Below are 24320 nucleotides of genomic sequence, written 5' to 3'. Positions count from 1 at the left end.
TTGCCGGTGACAGTCCCTAGGGCTGAAGAAAGCTAGGGATAAATTTTGTCTCAGCCCAGGAAGGCCGATGCCTCCACAGCCTGGCGGGTTAGTTATTCTGTACGAACCAGCAAGGCTGGAGCCTGCTCCCTGGTGAGAGGAGGTGGAACATCCTCCCCAGAGAGAAGGACAAAGCCATGAATTGAACAGGTATGTTGCAAGATGGGTCCTTAACCACACTCTGGGGCAAACAGGTATTGAGACCCTCTCTCGCTCTTTTCCAAAAGGTATCATCACCTCCACTTGCTGAATGCTTGATTTCAGCCAGGTCCTTATGGAGATCTCCTATCCAGGAGGGCTCATGCTTGAGCTTTGTCAGGACACAGCCTATTAGCAAAACCCCAGATCAAGAGTTGAGCTTGAAGCGAGCATCCTTAAACTTTTGCGGTGCGTAGGTTTTGGCTGGGCTGTTATCACGGTTACCTGTTGTGCAGGATCCATATTCCTGGTTGGTTCATGTGCCAATGTTGCTGTTGTCCGTAAGGCTTCATTTTCAGTGTAGTTAAACGAAGCCTGTACATGGAGTCTGCCCTGGAGGCTGGGGCGCCATCAGCAGGCCCTGCGTCTTTATTTTTCCAAGCAAACTTTTGAGTTTTCATCTCATTTGAACCTCCCAGAACAAAATCTCACTTTAAGTGAGGTACAGCTAAAGCAAGGGACGGGAGCTGCATATTTCAGCACAGTCCCTTTGGGAATAAAAGCAACAAACACAAAAATTGCCTAAGACCCTCTCATGTGGGTGGCAGCAGCCAGTGTTCGCCAAGGAGAGGACATGGCCTTCAAGGAGCAGAGGCAGAGGAGGAGTCCAGCAGCGACCATCCACCACACTGTGGTCCCTTTAAATCTCCTTCTCCACTTGGCAGCTCCAATTTTTCAGTGTTGCTATAGCAAATCTCCATGGCAATGACCCTAATCAGGGAAGGGGGGATGCAGGGGGGACGCATGCTCAGAGTGGCTGCTGGAGCCTCGCCTGCTCGCTACAGCTGCTCCAAGGGTCTGGCACACAGGCGAAGAGAAAGATCAGGTACTTGGCAAACTGGTCCTTGGGGTGCATCGCAAGCCCGTGGCGTGTCACTGCAGGGATGTGTGCGTGTGGGTTTGCGTGTACATGTGGGCCTGTGCTTATCACGTCTCGTCCACTCCTTTGTGGGGAGCGTGCTGGGAGCAAACTGCTGATTTTCACTATTTCTCCTCGTTTCAGGCAGGGAAGAAAGCTTGAATTATTGATGAGAGTAATGGCGTTGCCGTCCGTCTGGAGCGTGATGCGTGTGGCGATCCCGTTCATCTCGGTGGTTGGCCTGCTGAGCGTGAGGCTTGTGGGGGCCGGCCAGGACTCCGGGAGTGTCATTCCTGCAGAAAGTACGTACCTGCTGTGCGCACTCATGCCCTCCCGCTGCACCGCGTCCTGCTTCGTTTCCTCCACTTAACCCACAGCAGCACACAGATCTCAAGCTCCAGGGGGAGATTGCATTGCCTGATTAGCGAGGGAGTAATGATGAATTTGTAACAAGTCAGCAAAGCACATGAAAACAGTGCTTATAAAACCAGCAAGCAAGCAAATGATTCGTAGTTATTTAGGAAAAAATACTAACTGCTTGGAGCTCGTTTTAAAGCTCTTTGGTCGTAGATCTTTTAGATCTGCTTCTTGAGAGTTTCGTTTCCAGATTTGCCACAATACATATGACGTCCTTGCTAGTCTGGATATTGTTAGAAGAAAACTTGTATTTATTTCTGCTAGAGTGTTACATTTTGCTTATGTTAGTATTTGGTTGGAACAATACGTCAAGTTCAGCTTTCTTGTAACTACTATAGATTGACCCAGGGGAAGTTGACTCAAACAGTGTATTTGTAAAACATATATAGATTTCTGAAATCCTGCTGCTATTCTGCAAACCTAAAAAACAAATAAATATGAGCACACTGTGGAGCTGGGAGCTCTTGAATTCGGATCACAGCTCTGTATTAGCTTCCTCTGTCATTTTGAGCAAGTCTCTAGTTAAACTTTCTCAGCTCCAAAATGAGGCAATAGTTCAAAGGTATTAGGGGATGGAGTCAATGTTCTCAGGGTGTTTTGATGACAGCAAGTGGGAAGTAGCCACTCATTAGAAACTTTAAACATCCTCTGGGAGAAAAAAAAAAAAGGAAGGTAATTGCATACAAGCCAATCCCTAGTTCTTAGTCATGCTTACTTTGTGTCACAGCTATCTTTTTACATTACTACCAAAATATTTAATACAAGACCTGATTTAATCACTGCATTTTATTCTGCTATCATTCCATTACTAGTTCTCAAATACACCAAAGTGTATTTGTCTCGACAGGACTTAAATGCTGAATTCCCTTCTTTTTCCATTCTCTTCTTTTATTAGTGCTAGGTTTTGGTCTGTTCTAAAATAGATCTCATCTCTATTTTGTGTGTCTGTTTTCTAGGCATTAATTTACTTCAATAAGTTTTGTGGCAAGTAGTCCATTTTGTGTCCTCAAGGAGAAAATCATGTTTGAAAAATAAATTATATGTGCCCTTTGTATGTCTATGTTAGCAGAGGCAAGTCAACACATTTTTGGGAAAAAATATATGGTGATTCCTTGTTCTGCTTGTGTAGTGGAAACTCACGTTTAATCTGTAGAACAAAACTCTTGGCCAGGGTCTCTGACCCCAATCTCAGGGAGTTATCTCATGGTTTTGATATCCAGGCCACTAAGTCCCCTGAAGAGCCCTTGAGGAAGATTCCTTGTCTTGTCTTACTCCCGCATGTGAGAGTGAGGAATGAAGGGCAGGTCAGAGTGTTTCTGTGGCCAGTATTTCTGCAGAGACACGCTGCTCTGTCCTGAGTAATGGAGGCTGGTAGCACTGCTACGAATGCATGACAGTATTTATGTCTGAGGCCAGGCCAGGAGGAAGACTCTCAGCTGATCATGAATTATAAATTGTTTTGTGCTGCTGCAGAGACAGAGTTTTAAAGCAACAAGGAACTCGGGATGCTCCTAATCAGCCACTTGCTGAGAGTGCTGCATAGCTGCTAAGTGCTCCAGGTACTTTCCTTTGCCCATCACGGCTCTTCCTGATAGCTAACCTGTGGAACTCCTCCCTTAGGACACCGTGGATGCTAAAAGTTTGCATGGGATTGCAGAACTGATTGGGTAAATTCAAGGAAAAAAATCTTAGAAAGGGCTGTTAGATACAGCAGCAGTTCTTCTGGCTCAGGAGCTGCCTCAGCGTATTCCTGAGGCCGGGGAGGGTCTTTGGGGACACATCCCTCCATACTTGCCCTGTTCTTGCGCTCTTCCATGGGCATCCATTGTTGGCCGTGAAGGTCACATCTCTAACCAGTGCCCGTGGACGTTCCCTGGCATGGGCACATGACTGTACTAGTAACCTGCTAGGATGGTCCCTGGCAAACTTTTGTCCATGACAGGAGGCTGTTTGCCTATCTGGAAGACAGAGTTTACTGTTCCAGAGATGAGCTGACCCATGCCAGCTGCTCTCAAAGCTTGGGAATGCTCCTAGACACATTTAATGTCCTACAAGAGGTGTAGCTTATGGGAGAGAGAACATTGGGCCGGGCAGACCTTTGATGTGATCTAGTACAGATATTCCTGCATCTTTTCCTGCTTGATGTCAGCTCCACTGGTTATTTCTCATCAAGGAGCTGATCTTCCTGGGCACTGACCCATTTTGGGTGCAGTGCTTAAGGCCATACTGTCAGCCCAGGTAAAATGGTGGCTGCGTGATCCTGGATGACCCAGGGAGAAAAACGGGGCCGACAGGGATATATGATGTACATGGACCATACTAAGTGTCCTTCTGCAGGGCAGACCAGTCTGGTGCTCGATGCTTTTCTCTGTTCCCAGGTGTGCGACATGGGACTGGGAACGTGCCTTTAGCAGGAACAATCCCTCATGGACCACACAGCACGACAGCCTCTCTCTCCCACTTGGTGGGAGAAACGTGTCCCTCCTGCAGCACCACGAGCAGGAGAGGGGCAGCAATGCTCTCGTGCAAGCGTGGGAGGTGCAGGAGTCACAGGAGAGAAGCGTGAGAGTGAGTCAGAGTTCTTAGCCTTGCAGACAGATCCTGCCCTGTGTGTGGCACCAATATCTGGCTTGGGGTACCGTCACCTGCTCTCCACTTGGCATACTTTCTACCAGCCAGAGAGCCAGGCCCAGCTTTTTATGAATAATGCTAATTAGCAGTGATTAATCATGTCCTTATACTTTATACACAGCACTTTGCATATGCAAAAGACTGTTCAAGTATGAAGTGGTGTTACTAGTGTTTGCAGATTATTTTGTTTAAAGTTCAGTGCAATCCACTAAAAAAAAATCGAGTAATTATTTCCCCAATCTCCCATTGCATTTATAGCCCAGATCACCCACTGTGAAAGCTGAAAAGTGGAACTTGAAGAACAGAAGCTGGTCAGTCTGTTTTCATTAGCCAAGGTGCATAAAATACAAAGAGTAAACACCATGTGCATGCGAAGGAAAGTAAATTAGACTTCCATGGTGCTTTCAGTTCCAGTTTTTCACCAAGAAGAATCCAAGAAGCATATTTTAAGCTCTCCTCCCCCACTTCTCCCCAAACACACAAAGACACACACAGTCTTTGTGCTGACAGGACCCATTTAAAGAATTATAGCTGACTCTTGATAATTCTCATTATGTTAATCCACAAACCTGTTAAGTCTTCCTATGAATGATAGTCTGTTCCCAGCTGTCAGCAAGGAATTAATAGCACTCTGCTGTACTTTGCTATGATGTGACTTAAGGTTTCGTTTCATCATTGCTTTAAGCTGATGTAAGCCTATGCTGCCTCTGCCCTTCTCTTCCCCATAACGTGGCCTCCTGTCCTTGCCCTGTTTTGTGTTCTGGCCTCAGAACTTGGGCATTCAGGATCTGATCTGGAGAAAAAAAATCAGCGATCCAGCTGACCGAGCAACTGCATGGTCATTCCCGCTGTGAGCAAGCTAAGGTGTGGGAACATGTAGCCAAGGACAGAAAGCAGGGTGGGATTGCTCCTATTGGAAATACAGCACATATTTAGATTTGTTTAAAACCTCTGTGAAAACAGACCCTTAGACATCATGACTTTGGGGAAATGTCCACAGGCATCCTACTGAAAATATTGTGAGCATAAAGAGAGATTAAGTCCAGCTCGATAGGCCAGTTTACCAGCCCAGCTCTTCAGTCTGGAAAGGAGACACCGAGGCAGGGAATGATGGAGAGCAGCAAAGTCATAAGTGGGACAAAGATGGTGAATATTTAATAAATGTCTCTTCCAGAGCAAAAATTAGAGGCAGGAAATGAAAGCAGCAGATGTTAACTTCAGAGCAGACAGGAATAGTATTTTGTTCACATAGTGAATAGCTGAGCTGGGGAACTCATTGCCACAGGATGCTGCAGATGCCAAAAGTTTACGCGGATTCAGGAAGCAACAGGGCAAATTAATGTGAGAAAAATTCATGGAGGGCTTATCAGATGTAGAAACACCAGCCAGACTCAGGATATCCTCCAGCCTCTTGGTAGGGTAGAAGAACATTGCTGGAGGCTTATTCTTACATCTTCCTTAGGTATCTGCTATTGGCTACTGTGAGAGGCTGGCCAGTATAATAGATTAAAAGCCTGGCTAGAGACAGGACTTGGGCAGCTCTGCTGGTAAAAGTCCGACTGTAGCTACACGCTTTCCAGGTAGTGGGATATCGCCCCGATTTTATTTGGGGAACTGCATTCAAGTTGCTCTGTGCTAGTGCAAGATGCTTGGCAGAGAGATCAGCGCTGCCCTGGTTCAGTCCCCAAAGTGCTGAGCAGATGCATGCTCTGCAGGGCTACACAGGTAGAAATGTTTGTAGCCAGCCACCTCCCTGGCTGCTCGCCACCTCCTCCCAGGTACAGCTGTCCTCTCCTCTGCCAGTGGAGCTGCTTCAGTGAGTCCTCTCTGCTCCGCTGGAAGTCAAAATGATGTGTCCCATCCTGGGATGTAGCTGGTCGGAGGAATCACACGAGCTCTCCCACTGCCAGTGCTGCAGGGCTGCTAGCTCGCAGCGGACAGGGGTGCTAACCTGACCCCAAGAGAGCTGTGCCTGGAGAAGGACGCTCCACCAAGGAGGACAGCCCAGGAAACCATATTAGAGAGTGAATATCCCATTGTGTGGTGGAACTGGCTGCATCTGCACTGTGGCTTTGAAGAGCAGTGCCGTGTGGGAAGCTTCGCACTTGCTGATCCTGCACAGGCAGGTGTCCTCTGTGCAACCACCATGTTCCTGCAGAAGCTGCTTTGACGTCAGGGCAGCTGCTTTCACAGGGGTGGCAGAAGTAACCACTTGGCATGGTTGTGCCGTTCCACTAGTACCTCCCTGTCCACATAGGAGCACTTGGCTGCCATAAATACCAGTGAACGGTCCCACACAGCCATGGCCTTCATGAGGGCCTGGAAAGACTTCCTGGGTGGCAAGCAGTGACTGACTATGGAATTCATGGCTCTCCTAAAAGATGCTTTCTCCACACTGCCAGAGCAGGAGACATTAATTTATGACCCATAGTTTGTTTTTTCTCCAAGTTCTGATTTTGAGAACACTTCAGTGACAAGCACTTCAGGGTATGCAGCACTTCACTGAGGTGGAGCCGGGGCAGGTGCTTTCTGAGAAGACCACAGCAAGGGGAGGGAGCAGGCCAAGTGAGTGATGGATTTGCTGACAGCAGACTGAGGATGCAGATTCTTTCTAAGGGCTCTGCTCCATGATCTGAAGTGAAAACAATTAAATTGCTGAAATACTGAAAACAGGAGGGGGTTGAGTGTCTTTAAAATGTTCTCAAAACCATCCTGTTGCTAGTCCTCTCAGGCCTGGAGAGGATCTTGAGTGATGCTGTTCTTATAGAGGTGGGGACTTTGCATCTCTCTGTATCCCTGGAATTAAATTCCTGGCTTGATCCCTGTGTTTCCCTGAGATGTGAGCTGCCTGGAGGGGAGATGGAGGAGGATGGGTGGGAGCAAAACACCTCCTGAACAGGTCAAAGCCCTGAAGAGCCTTGCTGAGGACCGAGGAGCACTCTGGCTGCTCCCCTCCGTCAGGCCCAACTCAGAAGTGCCTGTTGGCAGCAGGGTGCCAGGCACGGGGTGCTGCATGGCAGCTCTCTGGCTTCGGGCAGCTCCCCAGCTATCTCAGCAGCAGCTTTGCACCCTCTTTGCTGTGTCAGAGCAGCACAAGTGGCTGCCTGCGGACAAGGATTTCAGCACTCCCCCCAGCATGGGGGCTCCGGGATCAATGTAAAATGTCCTCTCTCCCCATTCCCCCCATATGTCCTCCAGCATCTGCAACTTCTTTTTCTGAAAACCCACACTTCATTAACTCTATGACTGAATGAAGGGGCCTGAAATTAGTACAGGGTGAATCCTGGCAGAGCAGAAATGCCCGGGTCCATAAGTGAGCCATTTTAGTTGTTGTCAGGTCCCTTCCTCCTCGTCTTCTCTGCCTTTTCCCTGCCCTGCCCCTCTGTGCGCACACACGGGCACCAGCTGCAGAGCCAGTGGGATGCTTTGCATTCCTGGCAGAGAAAAAATACAGCAGCAGGTGAAAGGAAGCAAATACAGATCTGGCACTGTCCCTTGCCAAGCTGCTCTGTAAGAGCTCCTGTAAAAACAGACCTGCCCGTCTGACTTCTGAACCACTGCAAACTGCTATTTTCAGTGCATCAGTTGAGAATTAACCCATGTCTGAGAAGTTTTGAGGTTTTCCATTTTAAGGGGAGAGGCCGGGGGCTGAAGGCACACAGCACCGGGCAGAATCAAGCCTGGGCTATGTTCAGAAAAGCACACACAGCAAAATGCTCTTGTGGTTTTGCTGGTCCTTACACATTTGCACGAGGATAGATACAGCCCTGTCCACAGGCAGCCCGGACTTTGTACACAAGGGGATGCAGGTGCCCGGTAAAATGGGTTTTCTCCTGGCATTGCAAGGTCTCTGGGTATCCCCTCAGTACGGCCACCCTCCAGATTTCCTGCTGTGACAGTGATGTCTTCTGTACCTTTTTCCAGGTCGTCCCTGTGTTGACTGCCATGCGTTTGAGTTCATGCAGAGGGCGTTGCAGGATTTAAAGAAGACGGCATATAATCTAGACACACGGGTATGTGTTTCTATAGAAATGCTTTTACTTAGCCTTTATCTCCAAGTGGCAGGTCTGCCTGTCTGTGTACAGCAGACATGACATCTCTGCTGACTCACTTCCATTTCAGCAAATAGGATTGTACCAAGTACAGATTATTTTTCACAGGCTGGAGAGATTCATTAAAGATCATCTAGTGAGACTTCTTGCATAACAGGCTAAGGAATTACCCCAGACAGTCCCTGCATCAGAGAAGGAAAGAAGATGTAAGAAGGAGAGAAGAACAAGAAAGATTATTTACTCTCTATCTCACAACATTGCTTCCGAGCTGTGGACTGACTGTTCACTGGGCAGGAGCAGAAAGCGAATGACAGAGCAGGAAGGTGGCAGGCAGGGCTGGCAGAGAGGAAAGGGAAGCACCTATATTCCTTGCTCATGGATCGATATTCCGTGAAAAAGGGGGAAGCACATTTGCTCGGGTAGTTATCACAGCACACAGGGCATTTTGCAACTTCACGTGCTGGTCTTGTGCTGCAGAGGTCCCAATGAACAAAAAATGAGGGTGTGTTAACTGCCCTGATTTTAGCGATGTGTACATAGGTGGGTTCATAAATACGCACAAACACTGAGCGGGGTAGGGCTTACCACAGTGATTCCCATGCTGTCTGAAGTTTGCAAGAGGCAGGAGGTCTCTCACCTCTACTAAAGCCCCCCCATGTATGTCTTGTCCTACCTCTCCTTCCCTAACAGCTCCCTTAACACTGGCAACGTGACAGTAAAGCAACTTGTGGTGAGTGAAAACAGTTTGCAGCCACATCTCCCTGTTCCTTTAGGCACTCACTCGGTGCCTTTGACCAGTGCCATCTCTGTTGGTAGGTGAGAAGGGCTCCGTGTTCCTCTAAAGTCACACTCCGCTCAAATTGTCATTCACAGCAGAGTCAACCAAAGAGATGTAAATCAATTATGTGTCTCAAACTATAACACAGAAGGGCAATTACGTTGCTTTGCCTTTGGTTTCTTGTGACCTTGGGCAATCATGTAGGGCCCCACACAATAAGGTTGGAGTGATTTTAGCTTTCTCGAGCTATCAATAGCAAACTGATTAGGGCAGAACTCTGAGTGCAGTACAGGTTACATTTCAAAACTTTCCCATGCACTAGCGTAATACTAAATAACTGTTAAGTGGTAGACTGTGAATAGAGAGGCTTTACCTCCAGCAGCTGTGCTGGGCTGTTCTGGTGCATAGAGGGGTTTCACCTGTTTGGATTAGGTTCAGCTGAAATGTTTTGCACCTACACATGCCACAGCAAGACCACGTGCAATCGCAGCTGTGTTGGTTCTTACACTGTCACCAGGCTTTACATGGGAAGTGCAAGGAGGTACTAGATTTCTGTCTAAGCTGCACTGGGAAGATTTTTTTGAATGCAATAGAGGCAGCACAATTCCTTAATCCCATTTACAGAAATATTCAGACATATCTGTGTTGGCTATTTTATTTGGAGGGTGGCGTGAGAATACAACCCCATCAGAGAGCAATGCTGTCTCGTAAGAGGTGAGGTAGAGTAAAAAGGGAGAAGCTGATCCCAGAGCACCGCAAGATAAGCTTCTGTTTCTGTGAGGACCTGGACAGGCCTGAGATGCCAAGGCACTAATTCAGACAGCTCTCAGTATTACAGGACAAGGGGCATAGGAACAGTGCATCACCAAAACAAACGTAACCAGTTATCTGAAACAACACCCACCTTTTGACAACTATGAGAGTTTGATACTACCAGTAAAGAAAGGATATATTACTGTCCATCTTTTCCAGCCTTTGGATTGAGACTCCAAAGGCATTTCTGGAAGAGATGCTTTAGTTAAATACAAATTATTGAATGATGCAGAGATACTAAAGTGAAATGCAGTGGCCAGGGCCCTACAAATGGCACACTGTGGCCTTCTATTCTCTGAAAGGTACAGCCTCCATATCCTTACTTAACCACTGGTGCTTGGCTCGTGCTGACCAACTATAATTTCTCAAGTTTTACACACAAATAACTTCATTCAACAACTCCTGTGTCTTGAAAGTTGTTGTTACAAGGGCAAGCCCCACGCGGGACTGTTCCTATCAGGGACTTCCTAAGTCAATGCCAACAGGGCCACAATTAATTTTTGTAATTGATGTTTCTCTTTCATAGTCTTTCAGATTACAATTGAGTTCTCCCAGAGCTGCTCTTCCTGCCTGTAAATAGTTACGAGTGATGCCTAGGCACAGTTTGTGGCAACAGTGACAGCTTGTTGGCATTACGGTGAAATCCAGTAAGCCTGTTTGATGTTAAGATGATTCTGTGATTTCTACTGGGCTCCCAACAATGAGATCATTCAGTCATCCAGGATTGCATTGTACAAGCGAGGAGCAGTGCTTAATAACGCCTGCCATTGCACTAAGCCGATAAGTGAAAGCAGACAAGGAAAGTGAACAAGTCCTCTTTAATGCAAAGGTGGATGTCAAAATTTGAGTTGAAAAGGACAGAGAGCTGCAGAGGGGAGGGACAAGCAGTTCTGAAACAGCTTTTCCGTGCAAAAGCTTGCAGTCCGAGAACAAGATATGAGTAGTAGAGAGTGGGAACTGCTGGGGACAGAGGTGCTGCTGGCCAAGCAAGGCAGAGCTTGCTGGAGCAGGTCCCCAGGTAGAAGTGCCCAGCTACCCGTTTGGAAACTGTGCGTGTTTGTTAATTAGCCCTTTGCTGTCTCTAATTTGTCAGGAGGCATCATGTCAGAGGAACACCAGCAGGCTGAAGACCTTGCTGTTTCACAGAGCTTTTAGATAATTTGTTAACAAGTGGTTTTCGACCTTTACTGTTTTTTTTCCAGTGCAGATGGGAAACCCATTCATAGTGAATTTAAGCCTGGTAACTTTTTTCCCCCTCAAGAAACTCTTCAAAGTCAATCTACAAACTACTTAAGGGACCACAGACCACAGGGTGAAAACCACAAGATGTGCTCAGGAAGAAGTTTCTCTTCAGTCACCATCGCACTTGCTAATGTGATTTGCTTGCACCAACTATTTTATTTTGAGTCTTGCAAGAGACTCAGCTTTTGAAATGATGGTGCCATTTGAGAAATTCACCCTTTGTTTCTCAAAGAGTGAGACCAGGACCCACAAAAGATTTAAGTTATTTGGTCGCAGTTAAATAAATGATACTTAAATATCTTTGAGGATCTGAAGTTAATTTTTTTTCCTGGATTGGTTGGAAATGCTTTTCCACTAAGACGCTCCAAAAACAAGAGCAAGTAATTTTACATGATGTATATAGGGAATGAGTTTTAGGCTTTTGATGGAGTTCTGGGGCCATGGCTCCAAATGGAGTTGATAATAAGGCAACTGTCAGTAAATTAACTCAGGTTAAAATAGGAGCCACAAACTCAAGTCTAGATCTGCCCTGAAAGATTATGAGTTTCAGACAACAAGGTTAGACTGACAGCTGGGTTGAACTCAGACTTATTCTAGAGAAACAGCGGTATAACTGAGAGCACAACTGGCTCCTCAGCACATGCTATCTGGCGCAATTAAATTATACAGCACTGAAGACATTGTCAACAGGAAGCCATCAATCACTGCGAAGGAATTAAGAGCAGTGCAGTTGAAAGAGGAATTTTTCTCAGCATTTATAAAGGACACTTTAATAATTTTGACAGCCTACTCCCTAGAAGTTAACTGTGAAAATGAAAACATTTAAACTCTAAAAATACTCTCCATGCGTCTTGGTTCTGAATATACTTATTTCATCACTTTTTCTGGATGAAAACCAGCACTAATAATGATAATTTTTCACTCAGCAAAGCACCTTGAATACAGCTGTGCGGAGGGATTAGGTCTAATCAATTATATACTCTTCTAAAGTGATCTATTCATTTCTTTGATTTCATGTTTTTTGCAGACAGAAACCCTCCTCCTGAGAGCGGAAAAGAGAGGCCTGTGTGATTGCTTTCGTGCAATACACTGAAATGAGCACTGGGATTTGGCCAATGGACATTTATTAATTTCTAAAATGCTGTTCAATAAATTACAAGAAGATACAGAGTGCAAGGTGTGCCACACAGCAAGGAAAACAATTTTTATCCAAACAGGTACAGCTCAGTTAGATAATTTTTGCTTTGATGTGTTTTATTATTACTGTGTGTGATATTGAATCTGCTGAAATGTCAACAGAAGAAACAGTGCCAAAGTCTCGCTCATGGGTTTTATGGAAGGATAGCATCTCACTTTTCTGGTATTTCAAGCCAAAAATTGTCCTTGGACTCTCAGGCCAACCCCTCAGCACATGTGAATTGCTGTAGATCTCTGAAAGTGGGTGAAGTCAAATTCTTTAATATATTTATGGTAGAATGTGTCCCTAACATGAAAAGGAAGCTACTTTGCAATGATGCATAGCTAAACATTTACAAACAAGCAGTCATGGCTTTATGTAGAAATTAATAGTTGTCACTGACTGCTTGGCAGTCCAAGGAAGGTATTTGTTCCCAATTGTATCAAGAGTCCGGTGCACAGCACACACAGTAATCTGTATCACAATTTTGTTTTCTTAGAGCCACACAGTAGCTGTGATCCTTTTGGAGAGATTTATTAAGTATCTAATGTGATCAGTAACGTTTGTAATCACATGAATGCTGCCTGGCAATTGAACTGATTACATCTGCCAAAATCTTCTGGAGAAGTGTCTTTCATTAAGCAAATCACATACTGGATTGAACCACTCGAACTGGCCTCTACAGAGAGTTTTGGCAGAGAGCCTACAAAACTCCTGCGTGCCCAGGAGTCTCCGGCAAACTGTATTTTGAGAAATATTTAAGTTCTACCAAAATGGTCCATAGCTCTTGCATGGACTTTGCACTCCGTAGTGGCGAGTTACAGTGCTGACACTATTAATATTCCTGCTGCAGTCAGTGTGAGACAAGAGAGAAGAAAACAATTTAGGCAGGGTAGTAGTAGTAGTAGACAAGATTGCACCGTGTTGCTCTTCGAAAAAGAATAGCAAATCCTTTCTCGTTGTTTTGTTTTTTCCTTTGTTTTGGGGAGGAGATCAGAAAATGGCCCCAGTAGAAAGTTCTGGTAGATAATAATAGATTTTTCATAGGGCTTAAAATGTCATCTCCAAAGTATAATTAATGGAGATTTGTATATCAGCTGGAGCATCTCTGTACAGGCTAGAAACTGTTATACAAACAAGAGTATGGGAGCAGTATCAACAACAGTGGTTTTCAAAGTAATTTTACCAACTTTTATTACCATGGCTGTCTTCCCATACATGGCTGATATTTTGCTTCTCTCCCATTTTATCTACCACATTAAGCACAGGGTGATGGGGAACTGTGACCCGCCGCCAACTTACTGTTTTGTGTGCAGTCATACTCAATAACACAAAGGAGTGGATTACCATACACTCTGCCAAAGTTGTTTGAAAGGCATGTGGTTCTCAGCAAGGAAAAGCTTCCTTGCACCTGCATTTCAAGTAGGAAATTTGCTTTGTCCTTTGTAGTGTTCTAGAAAACCCCTTTATAGGTCATCAGGACCGAGTCTGTATAAAAGAAAAGCAGCATGACACAGCAACACATTGCTTCTAGTAGCATTACACTCCACTGTAACACTGGTGACTGGCTGATGGGAAGCAACAGAGGTTCTTACCATAGACCATATTTTGTTTTACAGATAAAACAATGCGTTTAACACAACTCCTTTGCAAAATACCAGCCTTAGGTTACTTTACTCCCACTTAGATTTGAACCAAAAAGTAACGCACAGATGTTGAGTTGGCTTTTTGCAGGAGATAGATAGAGTTCCAGCACTGAACCTGTGAATCTTCCAGCACAGCTCACCTTTTCAGGGAGCAGCATGTCTATGGTTTTGTACTGCTCTTGTGCATGCTTATTCTGCTGGTACCTTAAAGAATCTTGCAAAGTCTCGTTAGCAAGCGCTGGTTTTTCGGCTGTGTTTTCATTTAGAAAAATGGTTGCTCACAGTTGAGTTTTGATATACGCAGCTTGTTACAGTAAAAAGGTGGAATGAATGACAATTGGGTGTTCTCTGACTCCCAAAGGGATCAGAGTGACACTGCAACTTTACGGTTGTGATGGCAGTGATTATTCTGTATGTGCTCCTCTTTCTCTATAATACAATACAATAAAAGGGCAAGATGCATTATAGTATTTGGTGTGCTTTGTTACTGATTTGAAAAATGATAGTGCTTATGCATTAATAAATATCTGGTCTTTAATTAGGTGGAAAATCCACAGAGAAAAAAATGCTATTTTGAATAAGAAAATAAAGAAATCTTGTATTTGGGATAAATTTATGAATGTATTCTTATTTGCTGAAGTATAAAATTTAACTCACTCTTATTTGAGATTAAAAGTACTGTAATGATTTTTGTGAGCCTTTTTAAGGACCCCATACTCTGTACTTGGCTATCATAAAGCTCCTTATAATTGCTGAATGGCATGAAGAAAAAAAAATGAGCTAGCTAGTTTTAATTTATTATTGCTCATGAAGTTAATTTAAATTCAGAAGCCCCTTGAGTCTCCACTTACTAACAGAAACGGGATATTTTACAAAAGGATTTAATTGCAGGAGGCCTTAAAGCAGAAAGTCTGTTTTCCCACACAACGCTTCCAGCGCCGTTTTGCTGTGGAGCCAAGGCACTGCTCATGACCTTTTGAAACCAAGCCGTGTCTTCTTTTCTTTTGGTGCAGTGCTGCTGCAGGTAGCCCTGGGCACATGGCATCTGTACACAAGGTGGAGTGGAAGTGGTAGGCTGCAAAGATGCAGAGCCAAGTCCTCCCTCTAAGAGAAATGGTATAATCGTGTTAGCATGGTGCTGTCTCTGGGTAGGCAAGGTGATGGATAAATCCTGGTAATGATCTCCATGTCTCCAGAGCTCCTCATACCTGAGCTAAGGCCTTCTTTGGGTGTGATTTTCTAAGTTAGTAATTTTGAGCTGAGTCTTAGGACAACTCTCTGAAGACATGTCTCTGGATTTCATTCTGAAAAATGGGAACACGATTTATCTTGCTTGTAATGAAGATTCCTGTTAGGTAACATCAAAGCTAAGTAGTATTATTGCTCGCTGAGTCTGGCTAGTGAGTGGGCTAATGTTCCTTGCCCATATTTTTGTGCGCAGTACTCTGAAAGCCCCATGGAATACCCTCTCCAGATGGAAATCTCATATTTAGAAATCAGTTATACCTTTGTACACAGAACTAGTCTGTAGGTAACTCCCGGGTGATCTGAGCATCCAATATACGTTCCCTGTTTTCTAAGCAATAAAGTGTGTAGGGAGTTCCCATACGGGTGGCCATGCGGTTTCTGCGCCCCCTCCTTCACCTGGCCCAGGCTGGTACCCAGAGAGAAGACCTCCTCCTGTAGCAGCGGGACTTGTGGAGGGGACTGATGCTGGCGGTTTGCTACCAGAAGACAGAACTCACCCTGCTGAGAGGAGGCACTTGCTGTGCTGAGGGAGGCTAACAGGAATTCCAGTTTAGTTCAAAGGTAATTTAAAAGAAGAAAGGCTCTGAGGCTGTTGTGCCTTTCCTGAGGCAGAGAAGCACATAGGTTTTTCTTTGGAACTGGCACAAAAAATTTGGCAAAAAATTTGCCTTTGCCTCTCTTGGCAGACAGGAAAGAAGACCCCCCTTGCCTAAAACAATGTTCTGCTTAGTTCTTCCCTGGCCAGGACTCAGGGAGTGAGAGAAAAGGGGAGCAAGTCTGGAGGGCAAAAGAGATACCTGCCTTCTGCAGCCTGGCCGAGTTCCTGGCAAATCAGTGCTCCTGACCGAGAAACCAGAGCTGCAGCCGCCTAAGGATTTATATGCTCTGCATGGTGAGCAGAGGCTGCAATCATTTTGAATGAGGGCAGTGCTGCAGACAGAGCCGGCACAGCGGTATCAGGAACAGGATTTGAAATGGGGAGCACAGAGATGTTGTGCGCACTGATGCAAAAGAGTGGATTATTTTCCCTACTCTCATCAAGCATGGCATGTGAATTTTCCAAGCTTTCCAGAACCTGCTTTTGAGAGCTGTGCAACGAAATGCAGATTGAAGAGGTGGTTGTGAATAATCCCTGTGCTCCTCAGCTGGAGCTGTACAGAACATGCAAAGTCTCAGGGAGGCTTTGCGCTGTGCTTGTTCCCAAAGAAAATACGGAAGAGCTGGAAGCATCTTTTGCAAACTGGTACTCACTGATTTGTAAACTAAGGGGAAACTAATTTGCAGGTGCTTTTACTAGCCAAGGAGAAAGGCAGCACTCACTTAAAGAGTGTTCTTGGCAGCAAAAGTTAAATAGAAGTGGAAAACTAATATTAGTTGCAAATATATATATGTATGTATAATATGGATAAAATATTTAGCCTCATTTTTGCTCCAGTAAACATTTTGAATAATTTCTGGCAGCGATGGATGAAGCAGGATGGGTCTGTCTGCTAAACTTCTGAAAAGACACCGTGATTTTCCGATTTCTGATTCCGGCTCTGCCTTGAACAGGCCTTGTGGCTCTGTTCAGAACATGCACTCAGCATCTCTGCATCTCCACACGGGCAAAGGAAGCAAAGAATTTCCCCCCCTTATGCTCGTGATAATTTGTTAACTGCTGGAGAAGGATCCCACACTAGAAGGGTCTTTGGTCTAACCCAATGTGGACAAGCCTATGTGCTTATGTTATGTTCTCTATGTACCTGGCTAGAAAAGAAGTTGAAGTTATTAGCTTCCTTCCCTGAACTCCATAGGGAAAGAATAAGAAACACAAGGAGGCTGTTAGAAAACCACTTCATTATTCTCATCATTCTTGAGGAGACTGGAGCACACAGTAAACTTTACCAGAGCCCACTTGCCTCAAACCTGTCTCACTCACTCCATCCCTGGGCTGGGTGGCAAAGAGGAGACAACTGGATCCTTGAAACATGTCGTTCCAGTTGGCTGTTGAGCTCAAAAACGATGGAGAGGAAAAGCGAACACAAAAGGACCAGTTGCAACACAGAGCAGCCATCCATGGTGGAGCTTTATACAGCGAGGAACCCCAAGTACCCGCTTGCTCTGTCTATGTGTAAACACAGCCCTGTCCCTAGCAGATACAAAAGAATTGATGACATTCATTAATGTCCATTATTAGAGTTCACTATCATTATGTTTTCCATGCAATAGATCTTTGCAGAAAAGTCTCCAGTTATTGATGGACCTTTCGTTCAGCCTGGCTTGTTTGAATGCATTCTCTGAACTCCATATGCTTCTGTTCATGCTGAAGTCATTATCAGAGCTATTTTCTCAACACTGTGGCCCAAATTCTACCCTTATATGCCCACATGGGATTCTTCATGAACTCACTGGAAACCACAAGAGGTGACTCAGGCCTGTTTCACACTAACAAAGTGCTTTGTTTACTCTCTGTGTGTCTAAAATATCTGCCTTTTGGATTGCCTACGGTTCCCTTACTGTACTGTAAAAGGTTTTCCTGGGGAGAGCAAAGTTCCTGTGCCCTGTCCCTAGAAGTACAGAAGAGGGGACTGAGGGCTAAAGAAATTTGATCCTATTAATTCTGTTTCTCAAGCTGATCACAAGTTGGCTTCAAGATTAAATGTTATCCATAGTTTAAGTACTGACCATGTGAAATAACAAACAGAAGCCTAGCCTTTTTGTAGTGGTGCAGAAGGTATTTCATCATCTTAAAAGCATTAAGGTACTAAAGATAGATGCTGTCTGCAGCACCAGTTACTGAGTGTATCTGTTTTTTCTCACTGTTGATACACCAACCTGCTTTTACTGGTCTGTACATTATAGATGGGGACAGAATGACACTTCTCAAGAGGATGGATTCTCTTTACGTCAGATTTCATTCCATGTAAATAAATGAAAAAGGTGAGGTAAAACAATGGATCTATACATTTTTTTTGCAAAGACACAATGATGATAACAAGTCTGTCTTCTCTGATGTTTAATTCCTTTTCTTTTTAATTGCTTAAGAAACTGTGCCTGTATCTCTTTACTCAGGTGTGCGTGGGAGTTGAATGTACAGCAGACTGTAAAGCATGTAAAGCTCATCAGTAGCAGTTAAGTAAGTGAGTGAGTGTTATACATTTAAGTCATTTTATAAAATCACTGGTTTTCCTACTTGGAAACTAATGAAAAAACTTTACTTCAAATTCTGGTCCACATTTCTAATGCAACTTCCTGAACTATGCTTCTTATATTTCCTTTCCCCAAACGACCACATGAGTAAGCTTCAGTACCAAGATGGGCAACAGCAAGGAAGTACCAAGGTTGTTCTATGAACATTCACAAAGGAGGACTAAGAAGGTTATAAATGTCTATTCAGAGACTAGATTTAATATGTGACTTGCAAGACCCATCATAACATGACCTTCTGTATCTAATGCTGTATATTGCCTACAACAGAGAAGTACTACATGACCCATAATGCATTGAATAATTGTGATTTTGAATTTGTGAAATAATTCTGAAGAATGGATTGTAGGGACTCCAAAATGCTTCATTGTTGTGCAAAAAAAAAAAAAAAAAACCAAACCAAAACCCAAGGACAATTTGCAAAATTTAAAACCTTCATTGCAAATAATGAGCTGTTTCCCATACATACAGTTATATAACAGAAACAAACAATTTTATCGTGATGGAGTTTGAGTTAGTCTCATTTAAACATTTGTTGAGAAGATCTGGACCTGGAAGTAAATGAAGGCCCTCAGTGGATTTAATGAGTACTGGACCTTGGCCAGCTCTCTAAGAACAAGTGCAAACATGCAACACCCGAGAAAAAAAATCAAACTAGCAGCTAAAGGCTGGGAAGACAAATACAGTAAACTTGGGAAAAATGCATTTAGCTGCTTTCCATTGGACATGAGGTCTGATTTATACCATGTCCATTTAAAATTTCATTGTACATGGCATGTGAGCAAGTTTTTTGTATTGCCTCGTCAAGATTAGTTGCCATTTAGACCTGCAGTTCATTCATGGAAGGCCAGCAGATACCTCATGTACATCAGGCCAGGAACTTCATAATCAAAATCATAGTCTAGAATTAGCAAGTGTGAGGTTTTCTGGCTGAGACCGGCAAACAGTTGGCTGTTTGGACGCCCATATACTCCTCCCAGTCACTGCCAACCTGGAGAAAGCATCCAGCCACTTCTGCCTGAGCTTCTGCCACCAGCACCTCACTCGAGGAACCCAGTGGCGTGGACGCTTGTCGTCCTTGGCAGGGAGAAGTTGTGCAGGATGACTAGCATGCCTTGGCCGAGCACTGAGCATGGAGAGCAGAACGCTGTACGCTGCAAGGTGTGCTGCAGCCACTGTAGTGCCCAGAAGCACGTCAAGGTATACATGAATTGGTTAAGAAAAACTCAGAAACCAAAATTTCAGCTTTATGTTTGATACATGCCCGAGATGTGGCATGCCCCAGAAGTTTCCTAAAGCGCAAGATGAAAGGGGATACCCAGTGAAGAGAACCAGCCGTCCAAGGTGCCGTATTTGGATGTCCAGAACTTACAGCGCCATTTTGTGTGCCCTAGACCAGGCGCCATTTTGTACTCACCCATGAGGGGGGCGGACAAAATGGCCACCAGTGGGCAGAGTCTCAGGGCTGGAAGAGGAACAGCCCTGCTGTCACCACGCTGAGGACGCGGCCTTCTACCCCAGAAAATGAGGTTGCTGGCACCGGTGAGAGCCTCTGTTTCTTCCTGTGGGCATAAAAAACACTCACTCTGGAGCACTGACCCATGAGGGACACTGGGAGCAGGGGGGCAAAATGGCGGATGTTTGTCACCAGCCATTATCCTGGACATGTCACTTCCACGAGCATTCAGCCAGCTGTGGCTGGGGACTAGAACTGCCCTGTCCTTCGTAAAGTGAATGCACAGCCAGAGCAGAAGGGCAGAGAGTTGTACATACCTTAAGAAACAGAAAGAAACCAAGAACTCTGCCTATCTTTGTTGGCTCTGTGAGCAAACACCAGTGTGTTAATGGGAGGAAAGCATATGCAGGCTTCATATTCTGTGGGAATGGAGACGCCCAATTGCTTTTTGCCTGAGGCACTTGAGTTTGGCCCCTTAGGAAGGCCATTCCCCTGGCCTGAGCTGGTTTCTAGCAGCCTTTGATAAAACCCCAGCCGTGTAGTATTTGACAGTCATTGCCCAAAGCCGCCCCTTCATCTTGAGACAGCCATATTGCAAAATCTGGGATGATTCCAGCATAATGCTGGTGTACTGTTTGTTTGCAAGGAAGGGGCAGACCTAAAATGCAGTTTGCTACTATATTATCTCAATAGCATGACTGTGATTAAATTACATGGGAACCACCATGTTACAACCTCACCGTCAGTCACAGAATCTGCCAGGTTATTTGCACTGCCAAATCACAAACACTGCAGGAGAAGTCATAAAATTTTTATAAAAAGCACGAGATTAAATTAATACATCCATTTTTGTTCTCTTTATTTTGTGCCAGTTTTCAAACTTTAAGTCGTGCTAGCTGGAAATTGCAGCAGGAAATAGTGCAGAAATTGTATTAAATCTGAAAAGCTGATAACTCTGGAGAGTTGAGATCTTTAATGCATTGTCTTTGGTTGTTACAGTAGATAGAGCATGAAGAGTCCTATGCTACTGCAAAGACCCCTGCAGGCTGTAGTCAAAGAACTCCATTGACTTTCTCAGAGTTCAGCTACTGATGAATGTAGTCTGGTGAATCAGGCAAAGTTTGCTTCCACATCGCATCATTCATTGCATTTTGATGTAGACTTGGACACAGTTTGTCAAATTGCCTTTTGTTGTGCCTCATAAAGCAAAACCAGATACTGGGTTTGCACGCACAGATGGCTTCTCAAATGTTTCCTGAGGAAATGATTGTGGAGCTCAAGGGACCTAGGTGTGATCTTAGAATCAATTCAATTTTGAGATGCTTTAAGTTTTGCTTGAAAAGCAAGACAGGATAGCTGTGCATGGGGTACTGATGAACAAAGGTAGAGAGATTGGACAGATGAACTGGATGGTACAGTGAGCCAAGGTACAATGCTCCAGATCTAATACTCTAGATATACTTTCTATAACAACTGTTTCAGTTCTGCACATCCCAGGAATCAATATGTGCCTTCGGAGTATGAACAATAAATCTTGCAAGGTGCTACAATAGCAGCTTGCTTAAAACAACATACATCCATGCTTAACAGCTTTGCAAAATTGGACCTTGAGGGCTCAGTACTCTTTGGGATTCATCGCTTAGTGAGTTTTGCTCTCTGTTCAATGGTGCCATTATTCAAGCCATGACAGTTTTTTCCATTATGCATCCATGTGTTTGGAACTGCTGAAAAAAAGATCCTCTCCAGATGGAAACGTAGCGTGCAAACTATCCAAATGCTATTTTTGCAAACAGCATTTCAAGAACAATTGTTTGGGACTTTATAATATGGGCACTAACAAGAACAGGAAAGGTGATTTGAATGTGGCTTCCAGCAGCTTTTTCCCACTTAAAGACAGTGTCATGGGACACTTCATTTTGCACTGTCACTGGGCTGCAGAGTTAGGCCAGCTTAAGTCACAGAACAGCTCCAGTAGGTCCCCTTTCATGGGGTGCCCCACAGGACAAGAGCTAGAAGAACATAAAGGGTAGCTCAGCCCCTCTGTGCAGTGAGCTGGGAACCCCAGAAGGACTTTTAGGAAACGCCGCTTACGAGTCAGAGGGACTTGTATTGATAGGTCCCCATAGCTCTCCTCCAGGGCCCGCTGACAAAGGTAATGCTTTGGCTAGGAAAGTTTGAAGGAAACAGAAAAGCTCCAGCCCATTCCTTGGGCACAATTCTTTCAAAAAATTATTTAGAAAAGCAGGGTTGGAGCTCCAACTTGGAGAAATTTGGGGGTGAACCATTTGAAGATGAATTTTAGTAAGTGAAGAGATAAGCAGATGCTACTATATTCAGCAGCCCAGATTTATCTGATAGGTGACAGGTTAACGGTTGGACTCAATGATCTTAAGGGTCTTTTCCAACCTTAATGATTCTATGATTCTATGATTCTATCCATCAGGACTGCCTGAGGAAGGGTGAAGGGGCAGGGCTTCGGGCTGACTCCCATCAAATTCGGCATGCGGTGCTAGAAACTGAGGCTGGGAAAGTTGTGGAGAGGAGCTGAACAAGCCAACAGCTGTCTCAGCCTGAGCATTTCATAGACGGAAGGGGCATTCCTTAGGATCTCCTTAAAAGGGTCTGTTTCTAGGGCACTGAAAAGATTGTGGATGGGGAAAAAGGGTCTGAGCAGATCACAGTGGGATTTAAGCTGTGTTAAGTTGACGAATTTTCTTGGAAAACAAGTGTTCTTTGTGTTATTGCAAGTGAAAATGGTGGCATTTGTACCTTTGCTAGACTTTAAACATTTTCTTTATTGTCTGGAAAAGCATGACTAGGCTATGGCCATTTCAGGCTCTGTTTTGGGATGCTGGGAGTGGTCTTCTGGGATGGATTAAACTGTACTGTGAATCAATACCTTCACCTTGCTTTTAAGATAATTGTAAGGGAGTAAGCTCCTTAGTGGAACTAGGTGCCTGAAATATTAGGAGCTTCTAGCCAAAGCATAGATATATGTGACTGCCCCGAACTGAAGCACGTGTAAGATCACGCAAGAATTTGAACTATGCGAGAAGGGCTTGAGGCTGTGAATGTATAAATTACGTTGTCAGTCACAGACTGGTTTATTTTTGGTTTGCAATGATGTGTTTTGTCAATGTCTTGAGTACATTTGCACCTCCAGGTCTTTCCGGTACCTGCTGGCTCTTTGCCTACCACATGTGTGCAGATATCCAGGCTGAAATGTCACATTTGCTGACAATTATTTTGTGTCCGTGCATCTGTTAACTTTATGCAGTTCCACATTTCCCTGTGAGTTTTTACAACAATAAAGTTAGAATTCGCCTCTCTCTTAGGGAGTTCGAAAACCCCATTCTTACTAATCTCTAACAGAAAATAAGCAACCACATCTTTCACTTGTCTTTCCTTTTCCCGTCCATCTAACTGATTTACAGAGGCTGATTGCTGTGAGAAACCTGTGAATTGTTGTCTTTCATTGATTTCAGCTTCTTGATCAGTTCTCTGCAACAGATATCAACAGAAATGTAAGCACTGAGCCTGGAAGTCTGTGTCACAGTTGTTTAAGGCTAGCTAGTTTTTCCCTTTGGGTATTTTCTAGCATATATTCTTATACATAATGTATCTCTCTCTCCATAGGCTTCTGTTTCATAGTCCCCCAAAGCCTTGGTGCTTCCTTGTCAATTAAGCTTGGCACACTTTCAGTCACAGTGCTTTGGAGCTTTATTCTTTTGTGACTGCAAGAGTCACCGCTAAAAAATGCCTGAGGAAAGCACAGCTATATGTGATAATGAAGGTTTATGTCCTTAGAAAGGGAAGCTTATCTTAAATAGGTTTTTTTCCACAATTCTAATAATTAGATTTTATTAGGTTGTGATGTTTCTTCCTAAGAGTCATCTAACAGTGGTGATAAGGACTCAGCTGGAGAGCACAAATGGAAGTGCAGCAAGGAAGTGGCATGGGTCTGCTCAGGTTACTGGCAGGTGCATCAAGAACTTGAAAAAGAAAACTTGGTCAATGTTTTCAGCTTTAGCAACAATTTATGTTTTCATCTAGGAACATGATTTTTCAAGTGACAATGTTCTATTGAGTTTCTGCATAAATAATAGTTAATGATCTAAGTAACAGACTCACTAATGATCCAATGTGGTTGAGGGGGAATAGAAACGTCAGTGGAGGAATGTGCTGCAAGCAATTACACCCAAGTGACCCAGGTGCCAGTCTATTCCTGGGATAGATGGGGAGAACCCAGTGTTCAGGGGACAAAATACTGGGAGGTAGTGAAAGTGCTAGAAATCACTAAGAACATGTGCTGTTGCTGGGGAACAGAACAGCAGCAATGAGGTCGGTGAAGTCCAGTCCTTCAAGACATTAAACAGGCATGATTTATCAACCACATCATTTGTATAAGTAACCATGGTATCTTAGAGGCCTCAGCTAAAGTAGGATACCCACTGCACAGGGGACAGTGCCAGCTTGGGGCACATAAAAATTCAGGGGCAGGGAGGTGGAAGAGAAAGGATACAGAGACCACCAGCACGCTGTCCCCATGCTGCCTGTGCTCCCAGCACTGGGAGGTCA

General features: G+C 44.4%; 1 protein-coding gene across 1 annotated transcript; it reads left to right on the top strand.

Moving 5' to 3' along the window:
• Positions 1-936: 936 nt before the first annotated feature.
• LOC309592336 (NELL2-interacting cell ontogeny regulator 1-like) lies at positions 937-12181 on the top strand (the record flags this gene model as incomplete). Its single annotated transcript, XM_082315596.1, is given in 5 exon segments — positions 937-976; positions 979-1063; positions 1241-1398; positions 8069-8157; positions 12057-12181. Coding segments are annotated over 5 exon segments (438 nt in total). The 3' UTR covers positions 12123-12181.
• Positions 12182-24320: the final 12139 nt, after the last annotated feature.

The sequence above is a fragment of the Platalea leucorodia genome (assembly GCF_965183815.1).
Source record: "Platalea leucorodia genome assembly, chromosome: 6".
Lineage (NCBI taxonomy): Eukaryota > Metazoa > Chordata > Aves > Pelecaniformes > Threskiornithidae > Platalea > Platalea leucorodia.
The sequence above is the reverse complement of the archived record's forward strand: the minus strand, read 5'-3'. Positions and strand labels throughout refer to the sequence as shown.